General features: G+C 39.2%; 2 protein-coding genes across 5 annotated transcripts; one reads left to right on the plus strand and one right to left on the minus strand.

Annotated features, from left to right (window-relative positions):
• The first annotated feature begins 1,030 nt into the window (after positions 1–1,030).
• On the plus strand, positions 1,031–3,883 carry LOC149001272 (E3 ubiquitin-protein ligase SIRP1-like). Of its 3 annotated transcripts, none has more exons than XM_089138456.1 (2): positions 1,031–1,179; positions 2,091–3,883. In XM_089138456.1, exon 2 carries the CDS (start codon positions 2,107–2,109, stop codon positions 3,256–3,258), a length of 1,152 nt encoding a protein of 383 aa, XP_088994582.1. In that variant the 5' UTR covers positions 1,031–1,179; positions 2,091–2,106; the 3' UTR covers positions 3,259–3,883. The 3 variants fall into 3 exon arrangements, with proteins under 3 accessions (XP_088994582.1, XP_088994580.1, XP_088994581.1); XM_089138454.1 differs by having other exon boundaries at positions 1,032–1,179; positions 2,085–3,882; XM_089138455.1 differs by lacking the exon at positions 1,031–1,179 and adding an exon at positions 1,190–1,559 and having other exon boundaries at positions 2,085–3,883.
• A 2,459-nt stretch (positions 3,884–6,342) lies between these two features.
• LOC149001273 (Pyruvate kinase family protein) lies at positions 6,343–9,555 on the minus strand. 2 transcript variants are annotated; one of them, XM_089137958.1, is made up of 4 exons: positions 9,412–9,555; positions 9,006–9,274; positions 8,005–8,466; positions 6,343–7,727 (listed from the first exon to the last, which is right to left on the minus strand). In XM_089137958.1, the coding sequence occupies exons 2-4, from the start codon at positions 9,228–9,230 to the stop codon at positions 6,912–6,914; spliced, it is 1,503 nt and encodes a 500-aa protein (XP_088994084.1). In that variant the 5' UTR covers positions 9,231–9,274; positions 9,412–9,555; the 3' UTR covers positions 6,343–6,911. The 2 variants fall into 2 exon arrangements, with proteins under 2 accessions (XP_088994084.1, XP_088994083.1); XM_089137957.1 differs by having other exon boundaries at positions 9,381–9,555.
• Between the last annotated feature and the right edge of the window lie 7,064 nt (positions 9,556–16,619).

The raw sequence follows: 16,619 nt of genomic DNA on the forward strand, positions 1-16,619 counted from the left end.
GACTGTTATTTCCAAATGCAAAGTTAATAGCTCAGCACAAAGGATGAACATGTATGAAGATAATGGGTCCCCTTGTCTAAGCCCCGAGAAGGATAAAAATTGTCACAGATTGCACACAAAAGATTATCCACTCAATCCATTGACTTTGAGAGCTATGGTGCTCAGAACTTGCTTAAGGAAGATTCATTCAACCCAATCCATATGCTTTACTCATATGTAAGCCATAGGTGATGAGAGCTTGTTTAAGGAAACTTCATTCAATCCTTTGAAATGATTACTCATATTAATGTTAATAAGTCCAGTCTTTCTCTTCTTATGACGATTCAATTTTGAAATGATCTCATGAACTATCAAAATATTATGTTAAAAACGCCGTCCTTTGACAAAACCAATTTTCTGAAAAAGACCACCTGTGGGATAACATGTTTGAGACGGTTCACCAAAGATTTGGAGATGACCATACCTTAGAGCTTGGATTGCACAAACTAATAGGTCGATAATCTTCCACCCCTTGGGGGGCACTCCAAACTTTGACATATTCATCCTCGATGCCTGTGGAGAGATATGGCTAAAATCCTCTATAGACGCCAGTAAGGCCTCATGGGGCTCTGATAGATCTTTTCAAAAGTTTGTATATATATTATATATAGAATATAGATTCTTACGCAGAGCCGACGTGTGGATAAGTGGAAGTGGATCGCCGGCTTGAACTGGACAATAGGATTTGCCATCCCTCCTTCACATAAAATTAAAATTCGACGCGTATCCACGTTTATTTATGAAACCAATTGTTGTGGCGATGGATTAACGAAGAAAAAAAAAAATGTTGTGCTGATGAGATCATGAGAATGAGAACTTTCACATGAATTTCCAACCACACCACTGGTGGGGTGGAATTCACACGCTGACAGCGTCGAAAGCGTCTCTCAACGAATTAATAGATTCTCTATCTATCTAATACTAGTTCCCATTTATTTATTTAAAACTACTCAAAAAAACGACAACCGGCACTGATCGGATATATATATAATAAAAAAAAAAAAAAAAAAAAAAAAAAAGAGGAAAAGAAAAAGAGGGAAGGAAGACGCGGTTGTCTGTGTGTGTTCTGTGCGATTTCTTTTGTCTTTCACCAAATCTGCAGAATCATAAGCAAGCCTCTCTCTGTTACAACCTACAACGGTGAGTAATTTTTCTCAAGTTCTAGCTGTGATCATCCTAGATCTTATTTAAAAGTTTCTTTTTTATATATGTCTCCGTTATTTTTTGTTTTTCAGATTTAAAATTTTATTTTATCTAATGTTCTGGTCCTTCTGGAACATAAATTGCGTGTCAATTTGATCTTCCTATTCCTCTAGATTCTTCTTTTTATGGGTTTCCCCTCAATCATTTAAATCTTTTCTCTTTTTGTAATTCTCGAGGGCGCATACACATTTCTTCAATTTAGCTCGGCCTGTTTTGCATTTTGGACTCCTGCAGTTGGTGTTGGATTTTCTTCAATTCATCCTTGGGCCTCCTTGCTTTTCCCAAAATTCAAATTTCCTTTCCGATCTCTATTTTTGGTAGGCAATATTTATTTTTATTGTTATTTATGTCTTCATCTGTTGGTATCATTCATGGTTATGGTTCTTCTGTTTCCAAACTTTAATCGCTTCCTCTTCCTTTTTCTTTGATTTATTTATTTTGTGTATGTTTCGATTGCTTGTGGAATTGCAGGAAAGTAAAGACATCACCTTAAGTTTTAGGTTTTTTTTTTTTTTTAAGTTGTAAATTTTTGAGTTTTGTCTCTGGATGATCGTAGTCTCTCTTGTTTCACTTTTCTTTCTCCTGTAATTTTTGTTCCTGCTGCGCTTTGGCTAGTCAACCGTGGATTTTCATTTTTGATGGGTTTGAACATGCAGAAATTCGTTGGTAGATTTTTATATTTATTAAAATAAGTTGATTATCTCAGCTTTGCATTCTTTTCGTTGATCTTTGCCCGAGTGATGAGATATATCGCTTGGAGGGTATAATCTTCAATTAGGGTTTGAGGAATTTCATTGCTATGGTGTTCTGAGTTTTTGCTTCTTTGCTTTGGTTGTCAAAAGTTGCAGAGGAACGAAGTCAGAGATGGGGGAACCTCTGGATACAAGGTATTGGTGTCACAGATGCTCTGAAATTGTGAATCCCGTAATGGAAATTGAGATCAAATGCCCATTCTGCGAAAGCGGTTTCGTGGAAGAAATGGGTAGCAGCAATGAACACGAGAGCAATGCTGATCAGGCTTCTGAGCGAGCACTGTCTCTTTGGGGTCCGATCCTGCTCGAAATGATGGGTGGTGGTTCTCGTCTTCGAAGATTGAGCAGAGAATATCCCGATGGTGAGTCGAGAGAGTTGGAACAAGAGAGAGACTTGGAAGCCATCCGTAGGAGGAGGAGAAGCCCGGCTGCCATTCTCCAATTGCTTCAGAGTCTTCATGCTGGCATAGCATCTGAATCAGATATCTCAGAAAGGAGTAGGGATAGAGAGAGGGATCATGAGCGTGTTATTCTGATTAATCCTTTTAACCAGGCAGTAATTCTGCAGGGCTCCTTCGACCTGAACCAATCTGACAACCGAAGTCAGACCACTCCTGGTTCTTTGGGTGACTACTTCATTGGACCTGGTTTGGATCTATTATTGCAGCATTTGGCAGAGAATGATCCCAATAGATATGGAACCCCTCCTGCAAAAAAAGAAGCAGTTGAAGCCATGCCCACTGTGAAAATTATGGAGAACATTCAGTGTTCGGTATGTTTAGAGGATTTTGAAGCAGGCACTGAAGCCAAGGAGATGCCATGTAAGCATAGCTTTCATAGTGACTGTATTCTGCCTTGGCTGGAGCTTCATAGTTCTTGCCCAGTTTGTAGGTTCCAGATGCCGGCTGATGAATCCAAGCTTGATTCAGATGTGTCTAGGAATAGTAGGGAGAGCAGGGTGGAAGGCGATCACCTTCGAGATCGCGATCGCGATCGCGGCAGCAGCCATGCCACCAGGGATCGAAGTGAAGAAGGAAGTGAAGAAGGAAGTGAACGGGGAAATGAACGTGGAAATGGGAATGGGGGGAATGGGGGGAATGGGAATGGGAATGGGAATGGGAGAAGGTTTTGGGTTCCCATTCCATGGCCTTTCAATGGGTTGTTTTCTTTATCAGGATCTCAGAGTGGTGCTAATGCTTCTACACAGTCATCTTCATCTTCCAGTGGGGGTTCCCAAAGTGCTCCTCGCGCAGATGACGATTGAAGAGTTGTTTTTATGTAACATATATTATAATCTTTTCCTTAATCCTTCTTGACTTAGCTCTCTCTTTTTCTGTACATGGTCATAATCCTTCCTTCCTTTACGTAAGTGTGATCTTCTTTACTGTAATTTTACCTTGTTATGTATTCTATGTAGATCCTGATGTGTGTCCTTTGGGCAGATTCCAGAGATTCAATGTGATCTTAAGTTGGTTTCCTATTATTACATCAGATTAGGCTTGAACTGCCCTGTTAAAATTATATACCAAAAAAACTGGAAAAGGTTATTTGCTGGAGCCGATTTGTGTATCAGTCCTAATTTTCTAGAGTTGATTCCTCGGAAAGGATGCATTGACCGAAACAAAATGGAAGTTATTCTCAAAAAGATGTAGCAGCAGATGATTATCTGGATTGACCGGTGAAAATTGTTCACTTTAAGAAGCAGCAATTGTGCTAAATCCATGAGGCTGCTCCGGAATGGTTTCATTACCTGACAATTTTTCTAGGGTAAAACACTGGACAATTGATTCCTGAATGAGCATCTGCTTGTCTCCTTGTACCAAATGGTATTGATTTGACAAACCGGAAGAATAATTGATGTGAAGCATAAAGATGAAAATTTCTGTTGTTTTCGACAGTTGGACATTCGACCAAAACCCAAATGGGTCTTTGATCCTTTCGGATCTGTTATGATGACTTTTGATTTTGATTTCATAAACTATGAAATATGAACTTTTTTTAATCATTTTTTATGGGATGAAATATGAAAACTTGTTAGTTGAACAGATTGTGAGAAAACGATGAATAGTACTTTGCATTCAGTGGTATATATCTATGAAAACTTGTTAATATGAATACTACTTTGCATTCAATTAAATTATTTGATGTTTTAAAGAATGGCCCGACTACTTATTAGTGAGTAGTAAGTCACGTTTTCTTTTTGGAGTTTCAAATCGCTGTAGTTATTCACTGTAAGCTATCGTATCTTAAGTGGGTGCTCAGTAACACATATCTTTCTTTTCCATCCATTCATCACCACGTAAGCCTCACTCTCATCTCTGCCACGCTCTCAGATTCAAGAATAACGATGTGAATGATTGTTTGGTGATGAGGGTTTCTCTAATGGGTCATCAAAGATGAATGTCGCTAAAGAAACAGCTTTGCATAGAGCAAGGCATTAGAAATGAAGTTCTTGTAGATTTCACTATAAAGGTTCACTTCTTTCTCTTTAAATCTTCACTAATTCATTGTTTTCTTATGTATTGTCATCTTCCAAATTCTGAATGCTTACTTAAGTTTTCATTGCTTGGATCATTTTGTTTCAATGGAACAACTAGATTAAGGCTCCAAATTTTGGTACTAAGAAGGATGTGTCTCAACTAAAATTAGTATTGAGCAAAGTAAAAATGTAACTCTTTGTATACAAACCCAAGTACCAATGTAAATAGAATACAATACAACTAAAAGTTGATTTTCAAGACATTTCCCTTCTTTCCCTACATGTCCGGTCATGTGCATTTGCACGTGCAGTTCTCACTAGTATATATTTATAAGAGAATTAATATTTATCTTTGGATACATGCATGCTATGTTTTATTTTTGTATGTAGTATGATTGTTTTATAATATTCACGGGGCTAGTGTAGGTCATACCCCATTACTATGTATAGATAGACAACCAAAGGACAAAGGTAAAGGCAAGCATTCCACATGATAGAGAACCAAGGTTTCTTTTGATTATGCTAGCTATTAGAGTTTGTAAATGACATTATATTTAAGTATTTTAAAGGTCTGTATAAGATAGTAAATGTTCATTTTAGTAGTTGATGTGATTTTGGAATACGGATGATTGTACTTAATGGTAAATTTAATCAAAGTTATAGTTGTCATTAGATGATCTATTCTTTTGAGCTTTTATCATCTCTTAATATATTAATGTTTTCATTGTGATTATTATGATGTTTTACTTGTATTTTGAAAGAATGATTAAAGAGAAGTAACTGTCATATCACCAAATTGGATTTAGGTGTCATGGGCCTCAACTAATCCTAGTAAGTGGGGACATGACACCAATGTACCGTGTGTCGGCGATATATTGCTGACACACGGTGATAAATCGAGGTGTCACTGGGGGCAACACGAAACCCCCTAGCGACACAACACATACACTTTATCGGCGATATGTCACCAACGATCGAAAAGTTGACGTTGATAACCTCGGATCGCAAAGTCTTGGAATGGTAGTTGGCAGAGTTTAAGTTGCTGTTAAGATCCCAAAGTAAATCTGCAGCAGTGAGTCGCCTGGAGCGACTGGTCGGAATGAAATCGGAGATAATCACACCGCCACACATGACACATCTCGATTCTGGGTTTAGTTCGCTTTTCGTTCACACAGCTCAAGTGCTCAACAAGGTAAAGCAAGAAGAAGAAGAAGAATCAAAATGTATGCAATAGGTAGAACGCAAAATAGGGATTTTATATATTGAAACCAAAGCTCAGATGGTGAGAAACGTGGCCGTTAGGGAGAGAAATGGAAATACAGGAAATAAAATAGTTGTCCGACATGTCAACTGTGTCGCCGGTGTTGCCATGCACCGACATGGCGACACCAAGCGACATGTCAGACCGTGCATGACACAAGGACACTATAAAAATTGAGTGGTTACTGGTTACTACCCTTAATTGGCAAGAGCAACAACACACAATCGTCCAACCTTTGTGATCTTTGTTATTTTTACCGACTTTTTTTTCTTTCTATATCAATACAAAGAAGGTCGCTCATGTGTATCGTGTTGATCTAGCTGGGTTAGCACCCATTTGGCTTCTTGTCAAATCACATTGTTCACGGTTTCAATGTGACACCTGTAGATCTTCACATTACTCAGTCCAAAGTGGTTAGCACATCCCGACCAGTAACATGGTATCATGAATTTTACATTCCTTGAGACTCTTGTATCCTATATGCAGAAGCAATCTGCAATTTCAACAATAGTGGAATTGGTTTCCAGAGAGATTAATATGAGATGTTCTTTCATCATTCTACAAGATGATTATATGTCAATGTGGCTACTTACAAGAGAAGAGCAGAGCAGCAGAATCAAAATTATACCCAATAAGATAAGCGCACAACCACTTCCAAGAAAAAGTTAAAACACAAACATTAACCATGTCTGATGAACAGAAGTATGTGGAAACCGGACAACCATATTGCACAAGTACAATAGCTATCCCTTAAAAACTCTAACATTCCACAATCAAATACCCTGTAAGCCTTGCAGTTTGGCATTTAGGATATATTGGTAAGATCTGCACCTAGGGGGTCAGAGTTCTTTCATTGGCAAACTGATCAAGAATACTTGAAAGCAAGCTTCCTTACATGCAAGAAAAAAAGTGGGTCATCTTCACAAAATTGTGCTGCTCTTCAACGAATCAAAATCACTGTTCTTTGAGTTGTTACAAACACATAACTAATAAAAAACTTAAATCACAGTTTGGGCTCTCACCAGAACTACGCCAAAACAATTACATTCCTTGAAAAAATAAAAACCAGTATAAGCACAACTCACGTATCCCGTGTCCCAGGAAAGGCAGCAACCAAAATCATCCCTTCAGTCACAAACTTGATTATGGAAGATGACAGGAAAGACACCAACCAAAATCATCCCTTCACATTCACAATCTTGATTATGGAAGAGGATTCAATTCGGTGTAGTGCAACTACTGGATCACCAACCTTGCAAAGTCCCTTGGAAACTGCATGTTTAAGTGCAAACTCTAACACTTGCTCTGTTGATTCCGCATCAGTTGCCCTTGCAGACCCAGCAGTCAAAACAGGCACCAGACCCCGGAAGATAAGACTATGCCTTCCTGGATATTCATCACTGACTGACCAATCAAAAGTATCTGTCTTTATCTCAGGAACCACCACGGATAAGATTGGCATAGAAGGCCTGTACTTGGCCACCAGCTTCGCAGTGGTGCCACCCCTGGTTAGAACCAAAATTAGAGTTGCTTTTGTAGAGTTGGCTGCCCGCACTGCTGAAGATGCCAAGCTCTCCAATGGGCTCATGGGCACTGGTGCATATTCCATAGCCCGTTTAAACACCATACCATAATCAATGGAGTTCTCAGCTTCTATGCAAATCTTGGCCATGGTTCTCACAGCAAGTTCAGGATAAGCCCCAGCAGCTGTTTCCCCACTGAGCATAACACAGTCTGTGCCATCAAGCACTGCATTAGCAACATCAGTGGCTTCGGCTCTTGTAGGCCGTGGGGACTTGATCATGGACTCCAACATTTGAGTCGCAGTAACAACGGGCTTCCCTTGCATGTTGCATTTGTAGATCATTGCTTTCTGGGCTAAGAATATCTTTTCAATAGGAATTTCCATTCCTAGATCACCTCGTGCCACCATGAAAGCATCTGAGTTGGCCAATATGTCATCAAAATTAGCCACCCCTTCTTGATTTTCAACCTACGACATCAAAACGAAAAAACATCAAAAGCATCATCATCAAGATCTGAGATACTGAGACCAGCTTCACAGCCACAGTAAAATATAAAGTTATGAAAGGGTCAAAAGTCCCACGCTATTGATAAATTTAGGGCTGGCATCATATTGGGTGTAAACAACCATTTGAATCTGGTTAATTTTTGAGAAAACTCCTAAGGATGACCGTCAAATGGTGATTTACGACTTTATATATCCTGTTTAAAACATATGCTAAGAGATTTAAGAACCTCCCACAAACCTTTGACATGAGAAGGATGGACTTTGCATGCTCGCCAAGTAGATTCCGAACCTCCACAAGGTCTGAACCCTTGCGGACGAAGGACAAAGCAATCATGTCAATCTTGTTTGGAATCCCCCACTTCAATATGTCCTCGGTATCTTTCTCAGTTAGTGTAGGAAGGTCCACAATAACCCCTGGAAGATTTACATTTTTCCTCTCACCAAGAAGGGAAGTATTCTCACAGCGGCATCGCACCAAACCCTGATCCTTGTCACAAGACAGGACAGTGAGTGAGATTGTGCCATCTGCACACAGTATCACACTTCCAGGGTTCAAATCCTCAGCTAATTTCTTGTAACTCATGCTGATCGTGTTCTCATCTCCCTTGATGCTATAATCCGTGGAGATAGTGATCTCTTGGCCCTTCTCTAGTTTGACGGGCTTGGCATCTTTCAAAAATCCAGTACGAATTTCTGGCCCCTGTAGTTTAATAAGGTAAAAGACTTTAGAACATCTGTAAGGAGAAGAAAATCAATTAGACATAACAGCCAAGAGAAAGATGGGAGATTAATCTGATGCTACAAACTTAATTGGGCATCTCAAATCTTACGGTCGTAAGGCCTGAATTGGGATTTATTTACAAGGATCGGCAATTCAGGGGAGGCAAATAAAATGAGTCAGATCACACGGCTGTTTGGGATCAAAAGAGTCCAAACACAGCCTTGGAAGTATGTTTCGCAGGGCACAAAATCATGTTTTTACAGCAAATAATGGAACACAACAAAAACGAACGGATCAGAATGAGAGAAACGGGACAAATAGCCATCAATGACAGATAGAAGAAGATCACACGAGAAAGAAAAAAAACTAAAACAGAGGACAAAATAACCAGTAAAGGAAACGTTGAAAACCCGAAAACGATAAATCAAGAACATCAGCGACAAAAATAAACAGAGAGATAAGAAGGAGGGGAAACAATAAAAAAGATGAACCCCATGTCGCGGAGGTGAGAATGAAACCTTAGTGTCCAACATAACCGCACATAAGATACCAGTGTTTGCCATGGCTGTCTTGAGATTGTCCAGGGTTTCCTGATGATACTCATGAGATCCATGGGAGAAGTTGAAGCGAGCGACGTTCATACCGGCCTGGAGAAGCTTTTCGACCATGGGGATGGATCGAGAAGCAGGACCCAACGTACAGACGATCTTAGTCTTGGGTCTCATAACAACCTCGACCGCCATTGTTGTTGTCGTTGTTGTTGTAAGGGGAATGAATGAATGAATACCTAGAGAAAGCCGAGAAGAATAACAAAAACAAAGAGAGAAGATCAATAGAATGGTTTTGTTGTTGCTCTGAAACCTCAACTCTCTAATAAATGAGGCAGCACTAACCAGAAAGAAAGAAAGAAAGGGCCACAATTACCCAAACCAAAAGAGAGGCTCTGTTTGTGCCGTCAAAAAGTCAGACTCTCAAAACTCTTTTTAACTGCCCTAATAAATAAAAGAAAGTTGAAAGGTGTATCTATCTTCTATCTATCTATCTAGTGGCGTGTTTGTTCCGCAATTGGAGTTTCATATTGAAAATTGAAATTGGGAGTTTTGAAGGCACATTTTACTGATAACAGAACGAATATGCTCTCGGCATAATAGGAAAAGAATCGTAGAAACTATTCTTCGTGTTTCATCGATCCGCGACTTTTCTCACCGTTTTACTTTTTGAACGCCGAGGATCAGGCAGAGGATCTTTTCTTTTCTGAATCATATGGGTGGATGATTCTTAAGATTCTCAACGTCAATACAACCATGGTTCATGTTAATATCCCTGAGATCTTTTTGCCACACAAAAACATAAGAGGGTGCAATTTTTTGAGTGTGTTGCTTTACAACCACAAATTATGTGGGGCTTATAAGTAAAAAATAATAAAATATTTTTTTAAAAAAATAACCCTAATTCTATGGGCCTCCTTATTTCGTGGTCAACAGCCGTCGGGAAGCATAGAGTGCTCTCTGTCGGGGTAGATGATTTGGGCTCCAATTTTCTAACGGGCCGAGATTATTACATGTACTATCAGGAGTGCTAAACATGTGACCTTTTCACTAATAAATGCTGGTCATTATCGACTAAACAACCCTTCAATGGTAAGCGAATGAAATTTTATAAGACTAGAACCAATTTGTCCAATGATGGCAAAGGATGAGCAAAATCACATAGTTCTTCCATGAAAAAGATTCTGAGAAGGCCCATGTATGATGACCCAAAAAGTAATTTCCAACCAAGTTGAAGGTAACCATCACACACGAACAAAATTGACAAGGCCTACTAGAACAAGTCCAAGTCCTCTCCACCCCAACCTACACCTCCACCCATGCTCACATGAGTGTGGGACTCACACTGCCCCTCATAACATAAACAGACCTTGTGACTGTGAGTCCCATATGCTAAGGATACGGATGCACAATCACAAACGAAGAAGAAACACAAGCAAAACACACAGAGAATTTAACGTGATTCGGCAAAACCTTGCCTATGTCTACTAGAGTGAAAAAAAGTTTCATTATTTCAGAAAACCTGACACCACTCTTACACCCACCAACTCATACATTTTGCTTGCTTTTTTACTTAGGTTATCCTACAAAAACAATTTATAGATAAACCTAAAATCTTAATCCCAATATAATTATAATTTTGCCCTAGTACTTGTAATTGACCCAAACCTTATTTCAATTACAATATAATCAAAACTCTAATTATATGGACACACAGAATGCAAGACACCAAATCCCAATAGTCTCTACCTTGGCTTGAATTATGCAAATCATATTCAAGAAAATCGTTGCTGATGTCTCTTTACAATCATCTGTCTCTGTGTATCCACCAGGACCACCACATATTACCACATGGCCCACATCCCCTCCACGGGTGTCTTCTTGACCGCCATCATTAAACCAGCATGGTGCACACCCCTCACTTAGGGTGTCTTGTACATCTCATCGTCGTTGTACAACATGATATGGCTCTACCTCTACTGTGAAATCCCCCGGATTTCTACCCCTTTAACCCGTGGCTTCAAAATCGAGAAAACCGGGCCTCGAGTTGACGGCAAATGTGGGCCATTCAAGTGGAGCCCAAAGGGTTGGAAATGGAACCAATGTTGATGGATGACCCTTGTGATGACTCATCAACTCTCCTAAAGTTTAAGTGAAGAAAAAGATTAATCTCGATGGTGTAAAAAGAGTGATTTTGGAACGTTCATAGATCGGCGATGGAGAATCCGATTGACGCAAATAAGGTATCAAATCGAAGATCGTCGAAAGACCTTTCCAACAAGCCAAAAATCACCAAAATTGGAATCCATTTGAGGGGTCAAATTGGGACCTGTTGAACGGCCGGTCGACCGCCCCAACCCCCAGCCATTTTCCAACTTCGGGGCAGAATCGGGTTTTTCATGTTTAAAACCCTATTTTGAGTTTCTAACCTCTCATACTCGCATTTTAGAAAGCTAGTACGAAGCTGAGGCTAAAGGAGGAAGAGAAACCAAGGGAAAATAAGGTTTCTAACCATTTGGACGCGTGCTAACACCCAGATCATTGCGGAAACGTTAGGAAATGTAAGAATCATCAAACCCTCTTCTTTAAGCTTAGTTTTTGGAGTAGTTCTTCGCAATAAATGATAGATTTTAGTAGTTGTTGCTTGATAGGTGTTTTGAATGCTTGCAAATAGTATCATTTATGTTTCCCTTTGGTTTGTAAGTGATTTGTGCGAGTCGTTGCAAACGATTTTGCATTTTTGCTCTCAGACCCAGCCGAGAGCACTCGCGAGAGCCCAAAATTGGGGCTTTTTGATTGAGATGGAATTAGATCAAATTGAAGGTATACTTAGGACCCTATTGCTGCCAATTAGACATTCCCAAAGTTTCGTTTCGAATCGATGGCGAAATTTGATTTTTGGCAAAACTAGGTTGAGAAAGGTGGGTTCGAAACTAGTTGGCAGATTAAGCTTTTGTTGGGTGATTTTGAGAACTTTATTAAAATCCAATTGACTTCTAATTTATGGCTAATGATCCTCTTACATGATTAGGTTTATTTTGATTATAATCACCAACTTGTAAGTGTGACTTTGTGAAACCTTGGAGAGCTTATGCTAACTAAAAAGGTGAGGAATATACTCAACCTTATCTTGAATGTTTAATTATGTAATTAAATTTCATTATTGATAATATTGCCTTGTTTTAATATTTATTATCTTGTGATTATGTGTGGGACTTTGCACGAATGAAAGGTAAGCAAGTATATTTGCTTCTATTTTCAATATTCTTTGAAAACAATATGAGAATGTATGGGATGGATTGAGTGTTTCTTTTACTTTCAAATTCTAAATCATTGATATGAAGATATATGGATGGTGTTGAATTAAATTACTCTTTTTATTTTATGTTTCAAACTAGGGTTGTGGGTTCGCCCATTACCCTAGTGAACTTACATGAGTATACATCTAGACTTAAGTACATGAATGCTAAGTGTCTAGAAGTGTTTGGCTAGGTAACCTCATGAGTACTACTACCCTTTCGGCAGGGGTATTGAAGTCGGTTAACCCGTGATGTTAGTGGCTGGGTCCTGAGCGTCAAGCAGGCCCACTATCATCATAGAGAGGTAGTGTTGCATATAATAGATAAGGGCTCCTGGGCGCTCAAGACAGGTGAAATGATCCTTGAGAGGACATGGAGAGCATCCTGTCCATTATATGTGGACGACCACTGGGTTAAGGAATGAGATCCAACAGATGCCTCCCGTTGAGGATTTCATTCATAGGTGGAAAGGTATTTAACCAAAAGGGCACTAGGCATGAGGGGAGATATCCGGACCATATGTAGTACGAGACTGTATGACCTTGCACTGGGCTAAGATTATCCTTGACACCCGCCAATCTCATACCAAACAGTGATGTGAGAGAGTGGTGACCTATACCCCAACCATGGCTTGATAGGACTTTACCCAACAACCGCGGAGAACCCAATAGATGTCTCTTGTTGAGGGAGAGTGACTTAGACCGCCCAAAGGAGATTGATGTACAAACTTAATGTGTGTCTAGCATAGAGACTTCATAATAGAGTTAAGAGCATAATATCATAATCATTCATACATCATATCACTATCATTAATTACATTATCGATACTCAAACTATATGTGTGGTGTGGGATCTTGTGTACGAATGCACGATATGATGTGGAATCTTGTGGACGAATGTATGATAAGATGTTGAGTTGACCTCACTGAGTTCTGTTGAACTCATTCCTTTTTGTATGTTTGTTTCTATTAGAATATTCTGCAGTTATGAGAACTCCTTCCAAGTGGAGGATTAGCTAGTCGTCGTGAGCTTTCTTGAAGGAGTGACTGAAGAAGATGTAGACTTGCATGGAGCTTCATGCCTGTGCAAAGACTATTCTTATGAGGTTGGATTCCATTAGGGAATCTGTTTAGTTTAATTTCCGCTGCAACAAATTATGTTTCATTCAAACTCTGATGTCCATTTTGATTAACTTTAGATATATGGATGACTGTAACCTTTTGATCAATCAAGTTTGATAACTTTATACTTGAACTTGATTTATTCTTGTCCTTTTAATTATACTATATCTTGTGTTATATGGAATTGTCACTGAACCTAGGTCCTGCGGTGTATCACCCCCACGGGTATTCAGGTATCGCCGGATTTGGCTGGGTGGGTGAGACAGAGGTGGTATCAGAGCCTTGGTTCATATAAGTCCTAACTTCATGTGATATAGTAGGGGCATCCTTGAATCATACATCCAGAAGTGACTTAAATCTTTCTTAGAAGTGAATAATAGAAACTTGGATTAGAAACTTGAATAAATGAAGCATAAAATACCAAGTTTGAATAATGCACAATAATTAAAGTTTATGACTTGTACTTGGGTTGTAGTCATGGTTAAAGTTAAGTTGTCAGTTTTATGTTATTGTGTATGTGTGTTGAGTTGTGAGTTGAGTCTTGAGTTGAAAGTTGTCGTTGTGAGTCGTCTTTGTGAGTGAGTCTTTGTTGAGGTATTGTCGAGAGTAAGCTCTCATGAGTCTGAGTCGTCTTGTCATCGTGTGTTGTCGTATGAGTCTGAGTCAAGAGTCGTTGTTGGGAGTAATGGTTGTGAGTGGTCATTATGAGTTATAAGTCATAACTAAACATTTACAATTACTAATACAACAAAAGAAATGCATAATGTACAATAACATAAGTGAAACAAACTGAATTTCATTAATCATATAAGAGGTTTTTACAAGTCTGAAAGGAAATACATCTGTGAAAGCATAAAAGGAAACTCCTAGCACTATCTATTTAGGTGATTGACCCCGGTGATCTGTCTAGTCCCTCTTGGATCTGAACTTCTTCTCCAGTCGTGCAAATCTTTCTCCAAAGGTATACATATAAGACCCTATCATCTCCTGTCAAGCCTTTATCCTCTTAAGCATGGAAGAAATCGATGACTGATGAGAAGCCACACCTGGAGTCTCAGAAGTCGTATAGAATGGGGAGCATCCAGCCGAATTGTGTCGAAATCTCACAAATGGTGTGTTGAGAGAGCCTACCTTTGGGATTCGCGGAGAAGTGCCGCCAAATCTCGTGTTCGAGTGTCGCACGTAGCTAGACCTAACTTAGAAATGTAGTAGAAACCACCCAAAAGAAAGAGGAGTGGAGGGAGTGAAAATTTTGAAAAAAAATGTGAAAATGCGTGATTTTGGGGTGGACAATCTGCCTGGGCGCGCATGCGCGCGCGGCTTGCCCAGGGCAGCGCGCGCACCGTGCGGGTTGGCCGTAAGACCCTTGGTTTCTGGTAAACAAAATGCTTACCCAGAAACAGGGAACCCCGGCCAGACGGGCGTTCTAACGTGCGACCGGCCCGACCCCCCTGGCCCGGGTTTTAAAAAAAATAATAAATTTAAATTTATAAAAAAAAATTATTTATTTTTCTTTATTTTCTTTTTCTTTTGAGCCCCTGATTTCATAGACCCTCCTAGTCTCTTAAAAAAAAAAAAATTCAAAATTACTTCTTTTGGGCATCTGATTTCAAAAAACCCCAAGTCCCCTTGAAAAAAAAAAAAAAAAGAGAAATTTTTGAAATTTTCTTTTCCTTGGCCCCTTATTCCAAAGACCCCTTGAAGTAGAAAAAAAATATATAAAATAATAATAATATTAATAATAATAATAAAGTTTTGTGGGGATCTTTTAAACACTTCAATTGGTATTTATGTTTGCTTTAAGCTCAAATGGATGGTTGGCTTGAGGTTAAATACAAGAGATGGATGTATTGGACTCATGCACTTGTGAAGTTGGATATGAAAGATTTTAGTGCAATCTTTGGCATGGATTGGCTGGCAGCTCACAAAGTAGCCATCTCATGTCTTGATGGGGAAAGTTTGATTTCATTCCATTGATGGCCTTGTTTTCGAGTTCCTGGTGATGTGGGAAAACATCGTGAAGAATAAGGATAGAAGTATGAGGATGTGTTTCGACTATAGAGAATTGAACAAGCTTACTATCTAGAATTGATATAATCTACCGAGGATTGATGATTTGTTTGACGGGTTGAAGGGAGCCTCGATATTCTCTAAAATTGATTTGCGGCAGGGATTTGTAAGGTCGAATGGCATCACCTGGACAACTGGCTAATGCACTAGCTGCTTTCATGGATTTGATGAATAGGATATCTCATGATGTCTTAGACAAATTTATAATAGTTTAGTGATGACACCCTGAATTATTCTAAGGATGAGAAGGAGCAGGTTGAACACTTGAGGTTTGCTTTGCGAAGGTTGAGAGAGAAGAAGCTGTATGTGAAGTTTTCCAAGAGTAAATTTTGATTTTCACAAGAAATGTTCTTGGGTTATGTTATAACTATGGATGGACTCAAAGTGGGTCCAGATAAGGTCAAGGCAATGGCGGAGTGGGATCAACCTAAGTCGGTTATCTAAATTAGAGGTTTCTTGGGACTTGCCGAATACTATAGTTACGGGAAACTTCTCTAGGTTATTCGCCCTGGTGACAAGGTTGACGAAGAAAGGTATGAAGCTCGTGTGGAGTGAATCATATGAAAAGAACTTCCAAGAGTTGAAGAAGAGATTGACCAATGCATCGAAGATCGGCCTTGGTTGCGTTTTGATGCAACACGGGAAAGTGGTAGCTTATGCATCACAACAACCCAAGGTTTATGAACACAATTATCCCACTCATGATCTTGGGTTGGTTGCGGTGGTCGTTGCTTTGAAATTGTGGAGCCACTATCTTTTTGGAGAAAAGATAGCCATTGTTCACCGAGCATAAGAGCCGGAAATTCAGAAAGAGTTGAATGTGAGACAATGCCGGTGGTTGAAGCTAGTAACAGACTACTATTGCGATATCTAGTACCATCCGGATAAAGTAAATGTCGTGGCTAATGCCTTGAGTAGGAAGAGCACTCGAGGAGTGATTGATCTTAATGTTAAAACCCAAATTATCTTTAATTATTAAAAACCCAATATATCAAAAAATTTATCAAATAATTATAAAAAACCCAAAATAGTAGTACGTGTTTTTAATTTTACTTGATAGTAGTACGTGTTTTTAAATTGTTTGATAAAAAAAA

This window comes from Hakea prostrata, chromosome 10 (assembly GCF_041222555.1).
Source record: "Hakea prostrata isolate BN-2017 chromosome 10, UWA_Hpros_2, whole genome shotgun sequence".
NCBI classification, from domain to species: domain Eukaryota; kingdom Viridiplantae; phylum Streptophyta; class Magnoliopsida; order Proteales; family Proteaceae; genus Hakea; species Hakea prostrata.

Bases quoted from the DNA above. Each gene is read 5' to 3' on its own strand.
- LOC149001272 (XM_089138456.1), top strand. From the start codon at position 2,107: ATGGGGGAACCTCTGGATACAAGGTATTGGTGTCACAGATGCTCTGAA.
- LOC149001273 (XM_089137958.1), bottom strand. From the start codon at position 9,230: ATGGCGGTCGAGGTTGTTATGAGACCCAAGACTAAGATCGTCTGTACG. The intron at 8,467-9,005 runs GTTTCATTCTCA...ATTAAACTACAG, and splicing joins CGGTTATGTTGGACACTAAG to GGGCCAGAAATTCGTACTGG. The intron at 7,728-8,004 runs GTTTGTGGGAGG...TTGATGTCGTAG, and splicing joins CCATCCTTCTCATGTCAAAG to GTTGAAAATCAAGAAGGGGT.